Genomic DNA, 20034 nt, shown 5'->3' on the forward strand with positions numbered 1-20034 from the left:
CTACAGATTTCCTTGGGCAAGGCAATTAACCTTGTGGAGTACATTTTCAATGGAGGTGAGGCCCAACTTCTCTTTCTGCATTCGTAACATTTTCAACAGTGAAAATGGAATTGTAGAAGCAAGAATGAGTGCATGTACTTTTCACTAGCTGATACATTTTCTCTGTCAGGTCGTTAGATGCACAGTTGCTGATAACTGCCAGCAACAAAACAAAGGATTCAAACACTGAAGGTGCAAAAATGCTTCCTGCTGCTAACTTTACCAGCCTCCATGCTCAGTTTCCTCATATGTAAAATGGGTAATGAGTCTTATGGAAATCAAGATACACTGCCAAACAGAAAATTAATTCTTAAAGAAATTAAGTTCTGAGCAAGCATTAATAATATCTGAGATCATAAAAAAGAAACAGCTCAGAATTTCAGCTTACCTTTCACTACTGATGCTGGGGATTTAACTTTCTGCATTTTTGCCGGTTAAAATTTCCTGTTTGAGCCTCAAACAGAATATAAGATTTTCTTTTAATAACTCTGAAATGACAGTTAAAGGCAAAATATTTTTTGACAAAGCTGGACATCTTGTAATATCCCTTACCTGAAGTAGAAGTGAATTAGAGAATGAGTGAAATATCCTTTTGGTAATATAAATTTATTTTATACAAGAAAGATCATAGCTAAATGTTCTGTTGTGGTCTATTGGGAGACCTGCACTTGAAATAAATGGTACCACATCTACTTAAAGCAACAAGGAACATGACTCTGAGATTCTAATGAAGGACAACAATAGTATCCAGTATGTGCTTAGACAAGCTTGTAGGGAAATGAAGGCATGTGCCTCTCTACACACAGGTAAAGCAGAAATAACATATTTTTGATAAATATTTTTATTCATTTGGTACCAGCATGGAAAATATGTTTTTCTGCCCCAGAAAGCTGAATGGGAAAAAATGACAAAAATTGGCCAAAAAATTTAGTATTAAATACGTACTAGTCATATAAGAAAAGTTTTAAAATTGCTAGGTGTGCTGCTTGTCTCAAAATGTTCAAATTTTGAGAGATGATTTCTTTTACAGATCACCTCAACTGGAAACTAGATATATAAGTATAAAGGTTTTAAAGCTTTTAATTCATGTTCTTTGTCTACTCTTTAAATTTAGGAATTTTGAAGAAAAGAGATCAATAATCTCTTTTTGATAAGTATAAAAGCTCCTTCAGGTTCTTTAGATCAATTAAAAAAATGACCCTTTACAGAAGACAGTCTTGCCCACACAGATGTAAAACACGTTCATGACAGAAGAAGATATTTTATATTACCATTTTACAAAATAAACTCAGTGACCTTAACAAAGAAGGTAAGGTAGTTTGGATGATTCAAATAACAGCAACATATGCAAATTTTCATGATTTGTTTCATACAAAGCAGTAACACCACATATATTGCAATCAAATTTGGAAAGACAAAGTAACATGTCTCAAATGACATTATTCTCCCAGGTATGAGTAACTAAATTTTTATCTGTGATACCTTCTCTAGCTACAATTACATAAACAACAACCTTCTTTTTCATTCACCATCACATTGATGTGACTGAAGTTTTACTTCAATCCGTTTGCTCCAAACAGACCATGAAGTAATTCATTCAAAGAAAAATATTTTCTCATAAAAATGGAATCTAGCTTGGCTACACACTGGTAAGCACCTTACTATCAAAGGGTGGGATTTATCTCACATAGCTTTTGCTGTCTAAGAGTCAGATTTTTGTTGTACTTTGTCATCTAGATTGTCTCCCCCAACAACAAAAGATTGCCATCTCCAGATGGGAATTCACCACACCTATAGTAAAGCCTATTTTAGGGCAGGCTGGACTATGATCTCAGAGTGTCTTTCTCTCTCCACTACCTAGTGAAGAAGTCTGAGTGACTTTATCTGAGCACCTCCTAAACTACCACATCATATGAGACAAAAATGACTGCACTGCATGAGAAATAAGGAAAATTGGTTAAACAGCTTCACATCACAGGGCATGGCACTATCAGACAGAAACTTCTACTTAGATATGCTTTAGAAAGACTCGTTACAGGCAGGCAATAGCCCCAACATATTGATGGGTCTTCTGGTATTCCTGTTAGATTATAAATGATCAGAGGCAAGTGGTTTCTCTTGAAAGAGACATTTCTAAATTTCTTCAAAATTTAGAACCTGATTTTCAAAATCTAGTCCATGAATGAAGATTAGCAGTCCTTGTCCTGACAGAGGCCTTCTGGTACAGCTGGAATAGAAACATCTAATAAATACCAGGTTTAAGGTTTGATATCTGAGCTATGACAAAATTGCAGTGGGAAATAATCTGAGGAAAAAGTTACTAGAAAGAAGTATTTTTCATTATGATTTTTTAAATGTAGTTCAGCACCTCTTAAACTGACTGAGTATATAAAGTGAAACTTTGCCCTCACTAAAAATGGGAAAACTTGAGCTTCAAAAATACTAAGATGTCTAGCTAATCACTGAAAATCCTGCTTAAAGAAATGAAGTTCATTTCTCATTATCTTTTATCTTCCACCAATTTGAAATGTGCTATCTAGAATATCCAGATACAAAATGTTTGGAAGAGCAAAAGTCAGCTTTTCTGAACAAATCGCATTGTTATTTGGGCTTCAGCAAGCACTAGATGTGTATGTGTATGCTTTACAGGCACCCTGTATTTGGAAATTAACTCATTCTGTTCCACAGTGATAATCATGTAGCTGCTAGAATTGCATTTTTTTCCTTTAAAACATTTCATGGCATGGTAGCAGCCATCTTTCCTCCCCAGTAAAGTCCTGTTCAAAGCTGTAAGAAGCTCTGGACTGTTCCTTGCCTTTTTGAGTGATCCTGCCATGCCATACACTGAATCGTGTTTCGGGTTAAACAATGTAAAGGTGAAATCAGAAAATGCCAAAAAACTACTGAGGGACATAACAAAACAATGGAAATAAAAACCAATATTCTTTTAAAGCATCAACCTCAGAATCAGGTTTCAGGTTTCTCCATTAAAATAACACATGAAAGCACCAGAAGTCTGTGAAATTTCCGGAGGTTTTCAGGGCAATTCTTTGGAACAAACAGTTCTATAATCGATTATTCAGTCTCCTGTTCTACTCGTACCTCAATACTTTCAGTCAGCTTCTGCTGACTGAACAGTCAGCAGAACAGTCAACAGTAAGGGGAGACAACTAGGAGATTCGCTTCCAAAGCACACTCCTATCTCAGCTACAACACACCCAAAGAGCCTAGAACATGTTTTTGCATTAAAACTTCTAAAATTAAGAAGTACCAAGGTCATGAAGAGGTTTCCCTCCCTCCCAGTTAAAAGGACTCACAGTCTTCAATGCATTTCACACATGTGCAGCAGCTGACAGGGAAGATGAGCTCTACAGCAGCAGGCCCTGCGTTCCTGACTCCAAAGATCTGCATTCCCCAGCTATATGATCCTTATTATCTTCAGGATTTTTATTCAATTAACTCTCTGCATTTGGAAAGCTTTTCTGTGTGGCTGAATATTTTATTTTCAGAAGAGTTCATCAATCTTTCCTGTATTTTCTACTCACAAGGGCCTTCTTTCCCTTGACAGTTTTACAAAGGGCACACTATTGCATTAAAAAGATAACCGGACATTTCATGTACTTCTGTTAAATTGGGTTCCTTGCCCCCTTCACTTGGTTTGCCCTCTCCTTCCCCCTTCCCTGTTTTATACCAGTCAAAAAGATTTAGTTCTCTTCTAAAATATAATATATAAATAAATAAATACACTGTGAGTCACAAACATTAAATGCTTAATTTGAACCGGCAGAAAGACCAGCTACTGGAATTCTACAGTGGTCTGTTAGCTCGTATGTCTCTGCATGTGCATATTGAAGGAAACAGCAGAAATAATACTTTACAATTTGATGAACAACATATGACACAGAACCTCAAAACTCACAAAAAGGTTACAAACTTAGAAAAATACCTGTCACATAAAATTTTGCCTTCTCCAAGAAAATCTACACACTCCTTACTTTAACTGATATAGAGCCGTTATCGTTAACACTTGATGTATAAATAAATTGGATTAAGAAAGAAAATAATGACTAAAAATGTAAATGAGATTTGGGTGATAAAAAGGGATGTTTTCTGAATACAGGTTGGATGTTAAAACACAACGGATGGTATTGTGCCATCTGCTTTTGGGCAGAATCCCTCCTTGACTTCAACTATAAGCTTGGCTTATAAGCAGTAGGCACCATAATGGCTCATAATGATTTAACATTATTTCTTTCTGGAGAAAAATCTAGTATCACTCTCCATTTCATCACGTACAAAGGAGGAACCCACAAATCTAATTTGAACTGGAAAAAGAAGAGAAGGAAAGGAAAAAATGGAATGTATGATTCTCACGGTTTACAGAATTATCTCAACTGCAAGCTGGAGGTATGAGTATAATCTCTGAGTATCGCAAGAAGCAATCATACTATCGGAATAAGCAAATAAAACGACTGTGTCTCCAACAGGCACAACAGAAAGTGTTATCAAGTTTGAAAGTATGCCTTAGTTTCAAAGAAATAAGTGAACATGTTAAAAATACCAGTCTCACGATAAAGTAATGTCAACGTCTCTTAGCTAATCAATAATTTCCATTTCTGTGATTCAGATTCTTCACCCAACAAACAGACTGTATTGAATTTAATGCTCCACTGAGACTGCCTATTCTTTCTTTCCCATACAAGATACAAAAATAGAAGGGAAATATTCTGGTCTAAACCCACCACAATTATTATATTTAGCCCTTTTCACTGAAAATTAATTTCTGATTTAATTTCTGACTATGAGTGTTTGGGAGAGAAAATCTTTTAATATTTCAAATAGCTACATTTTCCCTTTTCACAGAGGTGTTCAGCCATCCATATTCAACTATCATGCATTCCTAATGCAGTGGAGATGGCTTGGCTGTTATAAATTACTCTCATAAAACAGCTATTTCTGCTGCTTCCTCTGGGATTGCAACCAAGGTGAGGAACAAGCAAGTAACACTTAGCATCCACATGTGCAGGCTCAGAACCTAACAGGAGGAAACAGCAGCAACTGATCTATGTTTTACTGCACTTTGCATTTGTCTTCTGCAGGCTGCCTCAAGAACATTACCAGCGTAGATAAGTTTGTATAAGCCATCTAGTTTCCTAATGCCAATGGGCTTCTTCATGTACCTGAAATCTGCCTGATTTAAAAACTGAAGGCATAAAAAATATCTCTAGTACGTAACGGTCTGTTTTGCTCCACAGAACTAACAGAAATATCCTGAACAACACTACAAAACTAGTCTCCTGTGCTTAGCTGCTGACACTTTGGGGAACCTCAGCTGTGCTGTTGGAGCTCTGGGAAGCAGATACCTTGACAACAGTGTTAACATCTATGTAAAAAGAACTGAACAAAAGGGGGAAAAAATGACAGGACTGCAAAGCGGACAGGGTAGGCAGAATAAAGTAAGGGAGCAAAATTGAGATGGGAAGGGACGGATTCAGAAAAGAAATTTAAAGAAAAATTTTGCACAGAAAAAGGGAAAGGGAACCAGAGAAGGAAAATCAGAAATGTTAACTTATGATGGAGCATATGGCCACACCTTCTATATCTTCTAACACCCAATCAGGTTTTTCAAGGGACATCCCCATCACTTTTCTTTTGAAAGTGTATGCATAAGGGAAAGACATACAAAGGAGAGGGGTACAAGGCAGACTCTCATCAGCTGTAATCATCAGTGAGACCACTGAATTTCAGGTGTCTGAGACCAAAGACTTTGCATGGCCAAAGAATCACATCACTTTTCAAAAATACATCTGTGTGACAGCCACATCTACAGAGTCAACAGCCAGGAAAAGAGGAACCTTTTAATGAAACATATTACCACTTACTGCAACGATGTGAGGCATGAAGATGGCCCAGAACAGAAAAACTAAATTCTAGGTGCAAGTATCCAGTGGTTCATTTTTGCTCTTTTTCACTGGTTTGAAGGAGAAATATACTGCATTTCCAGGGAATGTGGAACAAAGAGATTTTGTTTTTTAAAGTTTATCTTGTACACACTACGTTTGAATGTTATCACCTCTCTCAATCACTTTCTGATGTCTGATAGTGCCCCTTTAACCTTTGTTACTCAATTACTGAACAAGTTATCTCATTGTTACTCTTTTTTGAAGAAAGAGTTGTGCCTCTTTTCAGGCTGATAAGAGACACATAAATACTCACTCCCAGCAAACATTTAATAGTAAAATGTCTTGAGCAAACTACCAGCGTCTAAAGGTAGGAAGCTGTGGTTAACTTCTCTGCTATCTTAACCCTTTAGTCAATCTACCAGAACAAACAGAAGAGATCGATGTTCTTTCTTACAAAGGAAGCAGAAATAATTGTTCTCTTAAAGAACGGACTTAAAACATGCTTTATAACACAGAAAATAAATTAAATGATTGGAAGTGGAATATCTACCCATTTTCTGGGCCGGCCTCTGGGTCGCTTTTCACCAGTGGCTTCTGCTTTCTGTAAAGGGAAAAGAAACACAACATATTTTATACTACAACACTACTTAACAGCCTTGGTAACTAGGAAGTCCTTTCCTGTAACATTATCCATAATTATATCTCTCAGGTGGCACCAAGCCTCCAACTTGCTTTATGGGTTTTTTTTGTGGAATGTGATTATGTTCTTTTTTCAACATTTCATAGCCTGCAGAGCCAGGGGATGCCTTGCCTGGGTCCGAGGATGCCCCCTGGCCCTGATCTGCCCTGTCTGCTGGAGCAGAGAGAAACATGCGGACGTGCACCCAGCTCCTCGGTGCCTGCAGTGCAGCCTGGGGTGCCCAGGTCACGGCCAGCCATGGGGCAAGCTGCAGGGCTGCACGCTGTGAACGGGGGCACAAGGAGATTTGGAAACTTGGCAGAACCCCCAACCGTGCCAGCAACTAGCTTTTCATGGGCTGTCAGAAATTACCTAAAGATACTAAATTAAAAATACAGCTTCTTCCAAGCCTGAAGAAAGCAACTTACAGGGGCCATTCAGTGCATAATTCCTTATTTTAGTCTCATGATGTTCATGCATTAAATGGATTTGAACAGCTATCACCATAAATATATGTTTATTCATATTTGGAGATACTTTTCTATTTTATGTGAAGTTTTCCAGGTAAAAGCGCATCCTTAAGCTCTAAGGAGGGCTTTCCCTGTTCCAAAATATGCCTTCCCTTTTCAGGTTTAAGGAAACAGCATGGAAGGTGCCTTAAAGTGACAGCTATATTTATGTAAGCACAGCAGTTGGTCCTGGAGCTCAACTTAAAGGAAATGTGGGTTTTGCTAAGGCCTCTTCCATTAATTCACTGTGTGGCACTGTGAATAATATTACTTACAGACTACAGTAAAATACTGACAGGCTTCTAAATAAAAATTGTAGGTTATTTTCTCTAGACAGGCTCTGCCCATACATATACCTTATCAGGTCAATAATCCTACCCTACTGAGGATGATGAGAATTTTGCCACCGACTTTAGTGAGAGCAGGACTTTTGCTGCATACAAAGTCCCTAAGAATGAAGACTTTCTGTACACATTCTGTAAATGCATTTCCACATTTCCATGAATTGCTTCTTTCCAGCTAACCGTATGTGTATTTGATTTTCCCTTAGAAATCAACTGTCTCATTATATAAATCACTTGCTGGTCAATCTCTGTAACATATACTGTAACCCTATGCCATGTAAAGTGGATCCCTCTAAAAGAGAACTTGAGCTGAGGAAGTAGCGGATGAATTTCTACAAAAAACTGCACTGCAAGTTCAGTGAAATTACTTTGAAATAAATATCTCACCAAGAAGAAAGCTGTGAAAAATAAAATTCACACTCCTAAAGGGCAAAATTATCACTCAGACTTGTTAAAAGAGTAAACCTGCTCTTTAATAGTTTATACCAGTGTTACATGTAAGGTGAAACCCTCTTATGAGAATACTTGTTAAAGTACATTTGCTATATACTGTAGCTATCTATTTCAGAGTCTTGCTTCCTTTTAAAGTATTCATTTTTTATACCAAATAGCCTGAAGGATGCAAAAAAGGATGTGTTTTAGTTTTAAAAATCTGTAGCCCCTAGCATTTATGCTTATTTCAGAAACTACACAGGGCACAAATCTTAAAAGAAAATATTAGTTAAATCTATTCTTAACAAATCAACAACTGACATGTTATGAGAGCACAAACACCGTGCATTTTCTTCTGTATTTTACTACATTTGAAGGAAAGACCCTTTTCCTAAAGTCTATGAAAAAATTGTAACTTTTTGGAAACTAAAACTAATTTGGTCTCATAATGAAAGTTACTGAAAACATGACACAAATTGTAAGTTTAACTACAGTATATAATACAGTTTGATGGGAAAGAGAACATGGGAGATTTCTTTGACTAACTAATCTTTGCTTCCTGTCATAAACTGTCATGCAGTACGGCCGCTTGCCATTAACAATGCTGTGCTTTACCCCAGAGGAAGGTCCATGTCAGAAGTGGCTAGTGTTCCTGCTGCATAGTTTGTATATCAGTTTGTCAAGTGCTTGGGGACCCTTCAGATTGAAAGGCACTATATTCCTGCTGTATATGATTTCCACCTCATGTTAGAAGAAAAACATTTCCATAGTTCTTATCAAAACCAAATCTTTCCCAGAGGTGAGCTGAGCAAACAGCAGGGCATGACAGATATTATGTTTTGGTACAGAGAGATTCTGTAAGTAAATAGGAGGGTTTCCATAGACTAAACTGAAGAAAATGAACGACAAGAACCTCCAAAGTGGACATTTTTATCTCCATTCTAAGGGAAGAGAAAGACAAAACACTTCTGGAGCAACTAAAAAGGAGTAGTGGCAGTTCAACGGTGACAATAAAGACACGAAGTTTAGGAAAATATTCCACCTCTTCTCATTTGGATTTCTTTTATTTTGCATTTTGCAAACATAGCCCATATCTCCTTCAAAAGCATAAGACTGTCTTTTGATTTAACTACTGGAAGATATGTTTTATTGCTCATCGGACAAATAATTCAATGTTTCTCCATAAGATTTTCATGTAATTAATAAGAAAAGATATACTGAAGTCCCAAAGTAGTGGTTTTCCTCTTAAACAGATATTTACATCATCTAAAGGATGCTAGTCTGTTGGCTCTTTGCTTTAATCAAAGTGCTGCCTCTGAAGCTAGGAACAAATCCGGAGAGTGCCCCAAGCTACCTAGTGATAACAAAGAATCTTATTTGGGTAGCAGGATGCAAGTGTTCTCAGCCACCCTACACACAGCAGTTTGTAATTGCTTAGTCAAAAAGGAAGCTGCTGCCTTAATCCTCTAATGCACTTTCTGAAAGTGAGATGTGTTTGGTCAGGATTTTCTTAATATTTGATGCTGCACTATGAGGCATGATCTTATTCTAAATGACTAATGACACAAAATCACCAAACTTAAAGGAGGGCTGGGTAGGTTGTCAAACACAAGTTTATGGTATTTCATGAAAAATTATAAAACTTCCTAAAAACAATAATAGGAATAACATCATTTTTTCTATGTCACATTTTAGGAATACAACTAGATTTAGCTTCTTTTAAGTACATGATCTGTACAGAAAATGGTATTTTTGTCTTGGGTGGGAATGGTGGCCATTCATTATTGAAGAGAGTTAACAGTCCCCAGACAGATTTGCAATTCATCTAGCCCTGTACCACAAGGCCATCAAATCCTGCTTCCAAACAGTTGCTGTCAGCAAATGTAGTACCTGACTGCCCATCATCTCTGCCTCCTTGTTGCATAAATGTGCCATGCCCAAACCGACACCAAAGCTGTACTACTGAAGGCAATTAACAGGACAAGACAAGTATAAATAATTGAATGGCTATAAAGTGTTCTTTGGGCAACCATCTATTGTCAAAGAGGATCGCAAATGCAACAGAATCCAAATTTTGGGAACTCTATCCACTTTGCAAAATGATCTGCTGGGAACCTCAGATAAAATGTGTTAGAGGTATAAGTCAGGTGAAGTAACTGATAGTTCTCAGAACAAAGATCACTGTTGTCAAGCCATGTCAAAAGAACTTGCATAGGGAGGTGTCCCTCTCCTAAAAAAAAGTTATTTTGTTAAAAAAAAAAGTCTTAGAAGAAACTTAGGCATTGGCTAGATACAAAAATACTACACCCTCCACATCCTATTTTACCTGTTTTAACTGTAAACAGGTGCCAGTCTTCTCCTGCTTCACCAATCTTGCTCAAAACATCTAAATTTTTGGTGTCTTACCTTTCAGGTAATAACCATACTATGACATCTGTTAAAACTGATCTTGTTTTCCCTTTAAGCCTGCTATGAGTGGTGTTGGTGAGAATGAAGGAAGCATGGAGAAGCCAAATAGATTTCCATGAACCAATTTAGGGCAGAGTCCTAGTCACATGCACTTCCCCCCCCCCCCCGCTTTTTTTTTTTTTAACCTTTGGACTGCTTAACTCAGAGACATGCCTTTCTACATACCAAACTCTGGCCATGTAACATAGAGACAGTAGTAGATGCAGTCACACACAGTACCACAAGTTCTGGTTTTCAGAGTATAGTATTTCCAGATCTGGATATATTTTTAAGAATTCCACTACATCAAGAACAAATAACTACCTTAGCAACAAGTTCAACAAAACTCAAAATCTTTTAACTGAAGGTGAATTTTACTAAAGAGCTTTTACTGTTGGATATTCCTGGGCTACCCCCTTGACATTTTCTTTTATGGTACAAACACGAAGTAATTATTACTCTTTTTTTTAACCTCATAATTGCATTTCTTCCTCTCAAACAGGACAGTAGTTATGCCTATACAATATTTTTTATCAAGCACAACTACAGGAGCTAAACAAAGAAAAGCCCTTGAATGCTTAAGGGAAATGAGATGGGCTGGGAACACAGCTCAACTTAACAAATAAAACTCAGCTCCAGAACCCCAAAGAAATTGAAAAGGAACATCCCTGCTATGATCTGTCTGCAAAACTGAAGTTGTTCCTTAGAAAAAAGAAAAACTTCACTTACTTGCTAATTTTTTACAAATATTTTAAATGAATAACAGAATGATTTGTTCAAAGGCACAGACTTCAATAATAACCTCATTGTGGAGAATAAACCTCAAGTACGAGGTGATTACAGTCTTTTTGTAGAAAAAGTCCATCTCTTGTCATCTGCTAACATGTTGTGTTCATTCTGTTTGTGAAAATTAAACAATTGAGAAATTATTTGTTTTTCTGTAAAATGCAGGTTTACCTTTTGAGTGCTTTTCATAACAAGTTAGATATCTATGATAAGCAAGTCCTTTTTTATGTGTATTACCTGAAATTAAAGTAATTATTAGCTGTCCAATTAGTCTTGCAACATTCTGTATGCATTGTCAAGTTTCACATTGCTAATTTCCTAACAAGCACAGTTTGTTTTCAGATGCCCCAAGGCCAGTTTACTAAGACCAAACACAAGCTCTGAAATAAATAAAAAAAAAAAAGTCCCATGAACCAAGAAATTTAAATGCACGACACAGTCATGGTTCTAGGGCAAATTGTCCCTCGACTGATTTAAGGGTATTTACTTTTTCAAGTATAACAAAACAAAGTCCCAGTACTTGTCTGAGTATTCTTAACTCGTTGCCAGTTTGTGTAATACATTTTTAATTGTGATGTGTAATGGTTTGCAAGAGAACACCCGATCAATTAACCATGAGTGCCTTCTCCTGTCTGCTCTATGGGTTCTAGGGGTGTACGTTTATCTTACATGTTGTGAACACTATAGTACATTTCAGTGAGCTCACTTTGAAAAACACAGGCCACACAGTATTCTTTAGAAATTCCAGCAATATCTAGTTGCATCTATAGTACCCAAGTTCATATATACAGGATCTTAAGCAAAGTTAGCCAACTCCATTTCTGAGACTCGGGACAGGGTGTAGAAAGCTTTAAATAAATATATGTATGTGTATGTCTGGGTAAATACGTTTACCACAAATCAAACATATAGTTCACTTCTTTTAAGAGCTGATGCCACCAAATGAAACTTCCTTACAGTGCCAAAAGCTTTCAATTCACTTTGCTACTAACTATATTATCAAAATTAAAATGACATAAAAAGAAATTTTGAGATGTCAGGTGAGAAGCTGAACATTTTAGAGAGGGTTAATTATCTGTTTTGAAAAAGAGCTAAAATATTTCTCTGAAGTGTCATCTCAATGACTTATTTTCTAAAAATGCTTTGTAATTGTTTTATGTTTTAGAAGATTTATCAAATATTTGCATACTTTATCTACAAACCTAGAAACAAATAAGACTTTTAATTTAATAACTGTCAAAGATTTCTTTATGATAAAAAGGACATGTGGTCTTTGGTCAATTTTTCATATTAGCAGCACCCAAAAGAGTTTACTTTAATTAGATCAGTAATTTCATGCATTCTGAAAATCAAAATGTTGCAATGAAATTGTTCAGTTGATAACTTAGATTAAAAAACAACTATATGCATCAGAATCATATGGGAAGCACTAGATTTGATATATCCATACATACATATGAATGATTTTAAGTTACTTTCCATTTATACTAATTTTCAAATCACTCAACTAAATGAAGAAATGTTAATATTTCTTTTAGAAATATCTTTTGAATACATTTCTATGAATTACTTAAAATTTAATCTTACTACAAATATTTCTTCTAGGAAAGCCAACACTCCTAAGAGTAATATTTAAAATACTAAAGCTCACATTTGGACTTGCTAGACTAATAAAAAACTACTCTCTCTCTTTTGAAGAGTGAAATTTAAACTATTTTAAAGTGAATCTGAGGAACATTTTTATTATATAAAAAAAATCAACATTTTAAGCTCACTACGTTGCAGAGTGGCTTTGACACATTTTAAGTACTTAACTTGTAAAGCTTTTTTTTTTTTTTTTTACTAATTTATGAACTTTTTGACAGAATATACTGCTTTTTCCAGTTCAGAAGTAAAAAACAATTGTAAATTTAAAGAGAGTTGGAAAACGTCCCTCAAACAAATGCTGAAAACACTTAAAACAAAACAGACATGAAACCATAGCCACCCCTAATAATTTAATATTTATCAGTAGTTGCTATAGTAATTTATAACACTGAAAGCTATCAAACTTAATAAGGTCAATGCCATAGGCATACTGAAAAATTAACCATAATTAGATGAGGCCACATTTTGCCATACAACTACTTAAAAGATACTGATACACTTAAGCATTACAGTTCACTACCGGATTTTGTAAGCTTTTGTTTTCAATTTAGTACCTGTAAATTAGTGCTAACTGCTGTGTAACCATCTACATAAACAAACCTTCTGTGTTTATTTTCAAGCCTATACACAACTATTTACATCCATTAAAATTATTCATATAGAAAGGTTTTATTTCCCTTGTTAGAACAGTTTTCCAATGCTGAGCTTTTGTAAATTAAAATAAAATTAAATCACTCTTTAAACTGCATATGTGATTTAAAGTCCATGCACTGAATGGAATGACTTCAGTGAGCTTGTACTATTGCTGACTGTGTTCAGAACCACCATAATAAAAATTTGCTACCATCACCAAACAGAAATAATGGTTCAGAAGACTAACAGCACTTTAAGAAAAAGCCGCTTTGAAACTGATTAGTAAACAAGACACAGTAGGCTTTTACTGTAATTCACAGTTTACTTTACCATCATATTTTTAAGTTGTAAGTTTCAATAAATGCAGTTATTTCTATCAACATATAGTTGGATTTACTTCTAATTAACCTATGTTTGACAAAACACTTTGCTTTAATATACATATTTGGTCTGTAGTAGTAACGTATTTAAGTAGGTAAAAAATTAATCTTCCTTTTTCAAAAATCTTAATCAGGAAAATAAAATTCTTACTATTGATTTCCTTACTATATACAGTAGATCTCAGTAAATATATCAAATATATCATGTTATTTCACTAATCTGTACAGTATTCAAAAAGTAAGCTGCCCTTATAGTTTCTGTACCTAGGGTCTTCCTGCAGCATGTTATTTCTAATCTTAAAAATGCAAAATACATGCTGTATGTGGCTTCCATAATGAAAAAGGTTCAAACCCCACAGTTCACAGCCCAAACGCCTGGAATATTTGCTACTGGTTGATGAAAAAATAGCATTAGGAACTCTCTCTCTTTAAAAATCTCACCTTCTGAGCTGCTTTAGAGGGACTCTTGTTTTTGCTTCCTTTGGGTCTTCCTCTTGGTCTTTTAGGAGATGGTTCACCAGTTGGTTCCTAAATACAGGAAAACATGCTATTGTGGCAAGAAACTACAACTAACCAAGAAGATCTGAAGAATAAACTAGAACTGAGTAGTATGAATTAACAGTATAAATGGCTAAAACAATATTTAAAATTCAACATGGAAAAGTAAACAACTACAAGTAAAGAAAAAATCTATTTTGCATATTAAAAGAACTTAATTTCCCTTGTAACTGCATAAAAAACACTGAAAAGTTTGCATATTCTAGCAAGCAAATTATACTCGAAAACACTTTTTTAAAGAAGATGGCTATGGAACCTCTCATGTAAGAATGATTATTCAAAAATTAGTAGTTACCCATTTAATTTCAATTAAATTTCATTATAACAAGATACAATTATCATATGCAGCTTCTAGCACACACTTTTGGAAAAAAGGGTTAACTACTGGAAAACTAGAAAGCAAGCTAGATTACTCCCTCTCTCAAGGGCACAAATATTTTGGGGGCTGTTGTTCTGAAGTATGCATTATATTCACACCTATTCCAAATACAATTGATTTGAATTAAAATGCAGATGTAAACGTTTCTTCCAATAGAGCACTAGCAAGCAAAAAAAGCCTTGAGGAAGCAAAATATCTGAAACAAACAACAATTCTAAAACAACTCCACAGGAACAATAATTGTTTTAGCAATTTTCTTAACTAGTTCCTCTGTATAACCAGTCCTTTAAAAATGGATATGAATTACTAAGAGTTCAGATTCCAAATATTTATTCAGTGAATCATAAATACTATAAAACTCTTCTAGTCTTAAATATTATACATTTCATTCAGATTACAGGATGTGGTAAAACTAATTAAATGCAGTTTGTTAACTTAAACCAGCTTAAAATCTTTCAGCTTTTTAGTTCCCGGGTAGGTTATGGGGAGGCTGGAGGGGGGACTCACTAACAGCTACAGTTCTCAGTGGCGAGCCTCACAGACACTGCACATCTGGGCTGAACACGTTTAAGAAGACGCAGTTTTCTTTCTCTTCCATACATTCAAATGCTAAAAAAAAGAGGAAGCCCCGACGAAAGCTTGCAGGACTGATGCTGACTGCTCGGACTGGGCGAGAGCACCCGGAGGAGCAAGGTGTAAAGCGAGCTGGTGGGGCACAAAGCTGAGCTGCTCAGGCGGAATAAGTGCCACTTAGGGCAGAGCGGGAAAACGAGGGGCTCCGCTTTTATGGCTCTCCAAAAAGTGCTTTCTGTGCAATTTGCAGGAGCACGTCGGGGGGGGGGGTCAAAGCTGCCGGGTCTCCCCCGGCCCGGGGCTCTGCTGTTGAGCGCTCTCGGTATTTTCGGGCCCCTCGCAGGCTTTCATTGCAGTGGGTTGATGCTAAATGAATGGAGTAAACATTTTTAAAGCCCGCGGAAGCTCGCTTTAAATGAGCTCAATAGGCAGCCCTACTTCCAGTCGTTACTTCCGAGACATGGAAAGGACTGCAAACAACCCCGTGCAGCCCCTGCAAACCTGCGAGCTTAATTGGTTGCATCCGCAGGCAAAATTCCCCATCGCCAGCGCTTGCGGAGGGGCTGAAAAGAGCTGGGGACTCCCTCCCTCCGCCCGCCCGGCCCGGGAGCAGCAGGCTGAATGCAGCTCTGCATTTCCAGACGATGCGACAATGGCACTTCGGAAAGGGGCGGGGGGGAAATAAGGCGCAAATCTAGCAACCTTAGCGCGGATTCAGGTCTCGCAAGTCAACGAGGAACCCAGTGCGTCCCTTTCGGGGCTCGGGCAAGGGCTGGGAGTGCGGGTGGGAGGGAGCCGGGCTCCGCTCGCCGCGCCGAGACCCGCAACAGTCCCCCTTGCCTCGACCTGTCTGGGAAAGCGCTGGAGCAAAGGCAAAAGGTGTTGCAAATGCAGGGCAAGCCCCCTCCGGCTACCTCCCCCACCTCCGTCGGCAATGGGGGCACCTCTCTGCATACGGTGACGGGGGGGAGGGAGGAGGTGGGGAAGAGGGGGGGAACGCAAAAAAAAAAAAAAAAGGAAAAAACCTATGCGACTTTCTAGACTCCCCTCTCTCCCCCAACCCCAGGATCTAGGGGCAGTCAGGGGCTGGGCTGGTCAAGATCGGAGGCGGCAGCAGCTCCCGGTGGGACCCGACACACACGCACGCACACACAGATTGAGACATTGCAAGGGCTCAGAGAGGAGGGAGACAGGAGAGCCCCGTTCCCTGCTCCTCGCTTTCGCAATTTCAAAATCAGCTCGAAATGACCCAGCGAGCGCTGGTTGGTCGGAGCCGCGCTGCTCCATGTTCCCCATTTACATTGAAAAGCCCCAGCTCGCTCCCTGCACAATAGTGAAAGTGCCGAGGAGGCTCTGCGGCTCAGCCACACGCACGCAGCACCCCGGCGCTCCCAGCCTCAGGGTGCCCCGCCGGGGCTCAGGCAAAGCCCCTCGCTACGCCTCGGCACCATTTCGCTGAGAAGCAGCACACAACAAAGCCCCCCAGTCCGTCTCCAGGACTCCTTCATTTGCAGCATAATACGTACATGTACATGCCTATAATACTATAGATCTGCGGCTCTATGTATCTATACGATACTGACTTGTGGTTGCTTCCTGGGTCTGCCTCGTCCTCTCTTCTGAGGCTCTGCGGTTGCAGGTTGCTCCTGGGCAGCAGTGGAAGGCTGACCGGGTCCCTCACCTTGTGCACTCATCGTAACTTCTGCTGCTCAGCCTTAAACCAGTCTCTCCAAAGCACCTTGGAAGGGGGGGAATCAAAACGCGCTCTTGCTGCTTTTGCTGCTCGCTGCCACCACCACACCGGACGTCCTGGTGCTGCCAAAAAGGAGAAGAGAAGGGGAGGAGGAGGAGGAGGAGGTGATGGTGGTAGTGGTGCTGGTGGTAGTGGAAGAGGAGGGGGAATGAATTTCTCTTACAATTTAGGAATGGTTAGTAATATGAAGCAATTCAAAAGAGGGGAGGTAAAAAGAAGAAGAAGAAACGGCAGAGTAAACTGCAACTCTGGAAATGCAAGGAGAGAGGGGGGGAAATACTCTGAGGGTATTAGGAGCAAACCGAGAAGGGGGAAAAAATCGTACAAATTGAAAGCAAGTGGTGGCTATCGCCCTTAGATCGGATCAGGACAAATTAAGATAAGACACACTGAAAATGGACTGAGAACACTGCACGATCTTGCCAGAAGCATGCACCCTGGGAAGACGGGGATTTCGGCAGCAGCGGGAGCAGCGGGCAAAATGAGCGATCATTTAAAAAATAATAAAACGATTTGGGAGATTGGGAAGAAAAAAAGGGGAGGCGGTCCTGGGTTCGTGTCTGTGATGTGAGCTGCTGGGACTGGAAATATTACTATGCGCGTCCTGCCCACAGGTTAAACTAGGATGAGGGTTTTAAAAAAAAAACACCTTTACCCGTGAGTGGAAAAAATAGGAGGGGGCTGCGCAAAAAAAAAAAAAAAAAAAAAAAAAAACGGAGGAGGAGGAGGCAGAGCGAAAAAACGAAAAACCTAGCGATCGGGCGCTGGCGGCGGGCCAGATACAACATGAGAAATACGGCAGCCGAGGAAGCGGCGGCAGAGCACGCCGCGGCCGGCTCACGTGTCCTGCACCGTCCCGGCCCCGCTCCCGCGGCAGGTTTAAAGGGCCAGGCCGGGGTTCCCGGCGCCCCGGCCCGCGCCCGCCCTTCCGCCCTCGCGCTGCTCCCGCGACGCGGCGCGGAGGCGAGGCGCGGGCGGCGGGCGGCGGGCTTGCCCCGGCGCGGGGGGCGCGGGCGCGGGGGGCGCCCCCCCCGCCGCCGCTGCACGTGGGCGCTCCGCCGCCGAGCGGAACAAAGGCTCGGCGGGAGCGGGGCCGGCACCCGCGGCGGGCCCGCGGGAGCCTCCCGCGCTCTTCCCGCGGCCGCGGGCAGCTCTAGGCAGCGCGGCCGCGCACGGACCTGCCCCGGCTGCCTCGGGCTGCTTCTGCCCGCGGCGGGCCGCCGGGCCCCCGCGCCTCCTTCCAACCCGCGGCGGCGGCGCTGCCATTTCTGCCGCTCGGCCGCCCTGGAGCCTCCGCTCCTGGGGGCTTGGTGCCTCCAGGGACTGGAGCAGCCCTGAGTGAAATTAGGCAGTTTAATCTGAAAGCTGGTCATAGCTTTCCTACGGGCACAGTGACAGGCTCAAGGAATGACTTCTTCTGATAAACTCTGCCCCCTCCCCTTTGGCCCTACAAGCACGACTGAGCTGTAGTCTGCAAATCTCACCAAATCCTTAAACAAGGTATCCTAAAATACCTTCTCCCTCCTTTGGGTTTTGATCCTCTCCAATGCAAACCTAACCTCAGTTAGGCACCCCTTCATCCTGGCACAGTGAGACCACCACAAGCTGCTCCACACAAGGGCCAACGGGGACCCTGATGTTTGCATCCCCCATGCAAAACCCCTGTGTGCCATACTCGACTTTGGTATTTTCCCCAGTCCCACATCTCCCTGAAGGCCTTGGGCCTTGGCTAAGACATAGCTGCCCCTGTAACTTCCTCCTCACTCCCCTCTTCCCCTGCTTTGGGATGGATATCCACAAGAGAGCCCTTAGAAGAAGACAAAAAGAATTACATTATCCTGTATAACTCCAGAGTGGGCAGAGATGCTGTTGCAACACTTCTTGCACTAGCTATCTAGATACATCAAATTAGTTTGATACATTATAAATTCTTAACTGTCTATAGATAGATAAAGAGACATAATCAGGCAAGAGTTACTCCAATCAAACATATGCAAGAGTTGAAGAGCAAGGACTGTGCTGAGGACACAGCTGAGTTATTTTCTGTGGAATAGGAAAAGTACACTGCAGACAGATGGGCTAAAGAAAGAGAAATCCTAGGACACTTCTTAAGGCTGAAAATATTCCCCTAGTGTTTTTAATCCAATCACAAGCTTTCCAAAGCTCTGCTTCTCCCCATCCCCAAAAGCAACCAGCTATGGAAGATGGATACAGTCCACCTGTTAAATCTCATAGCTATCAAAACAGTCTTATAGTCTGAACTATACTTTGAAAAATATTCAGTTCCCATCACACCGTAAAGAAATCTGAAGGTCCCTACATCCATTCTGTGCATCAAAAGGTTAAGCTGTTTTATGAGATCAAGATTCCAAGTGGAGATTGTAAAGTCTATAGTTTAAAGCGTAGCAGCAAATAATTTTTATAACATCCATTGATCTCTTTGAAGCATATTCATGTCTCTGGAAGACAGTGGTACATGCTATTGCTAAAAGCCTGTAGCTCCAAAACTGCTGTCTCTACAGATTCATCCCATATGGGCTATTAATAGTTCCATTAGTCTTTCCTTGAGTAGTTCTAGTAACAATACTATGGTCCAAAGATTTTTGCATACAGCCATAAGCAGCTAATCTTCACATGGGAGCAATGCTCTAAACTCACTGTTGGAAAGCTGTTCAGGACAAGAAAGGTCTCAATGCTTGCAGTGCACCCAGCACAATGGAGTTCCTGTCCTGCTAGGGATACCTGCCTGCAAATTCACTAACATAGTAAGAGTTAGCATTAGCAAAACCCCAGCTTTATCATCAGAGACCTAAATGACTATGGGTTTGTCAGTCATTTGAAACTGTCTCAATTCCTTCCTTATCCAAAAGTTCTTAGATTATAAACCACTATGATATTCCTGATGGCAACACTAGGAATACAGCCTGTCTCAGACTAATCAACAACTTGTTCTTATATAATTTATACCTAG

At 39.8% G+C, this 20034-nt stretch overlaps 1 protein-coding gene across 3 annotated transcripts in view; it reads right to left on the reverse strand.

The window, feature by feature from the left end:
• HMGA2 (high mobility group AT-hook 2) overlaps nucleotides 1–17678 on the reverse strand; it is a 119921-nt gene extending 102243 nt beyond the window's left edge. For 2 of the 3 annotated variants that reach the window (XM_013947963.2, XM_013947964.2), the window contains exons 1-3: nucleotides 16894–17678; nucleotides 14242–14328; nucleotides 6493–6543 (exon numbers count right to left, since the gene is read on the reverse strand). In XM_013947963.2, the coding sequence (XP_013803417.1) occupies nucleotides 6493–6543; nucleotides 14242–14328; nucleotides 16894–17004 (249 nt within the window). In that variant the 5' untranslated portion in view covers nucleotides 17005–17678. Of the gene's footprint in view, nucleotides 1–6492; nucleotides 6544–14241; nucleotides 14329–15811; nucleotides 15889–16893 lie in introns of those variants that run through there. The other variant, XM_013947965.2, reaches the window with a different exon arrangement.
• Between the last annotated feature and the right edge of the window lie 2356 nt (nucleotides 17679–20034).

Source organism: Apteryx mantelli, chromosome 1 (genome assembly GCF_036417845.1).
Source record: "Apteryx mantelli isolate bAptMan1 chromosome 1, bAptMan1.hap1, whole genome shotgun sequence".
NCBI lineage: Eukaryota > Metazoa > Chordata > Aves > Apterygiformes > Apterygidae > Apteryx > Apteryx mantelli.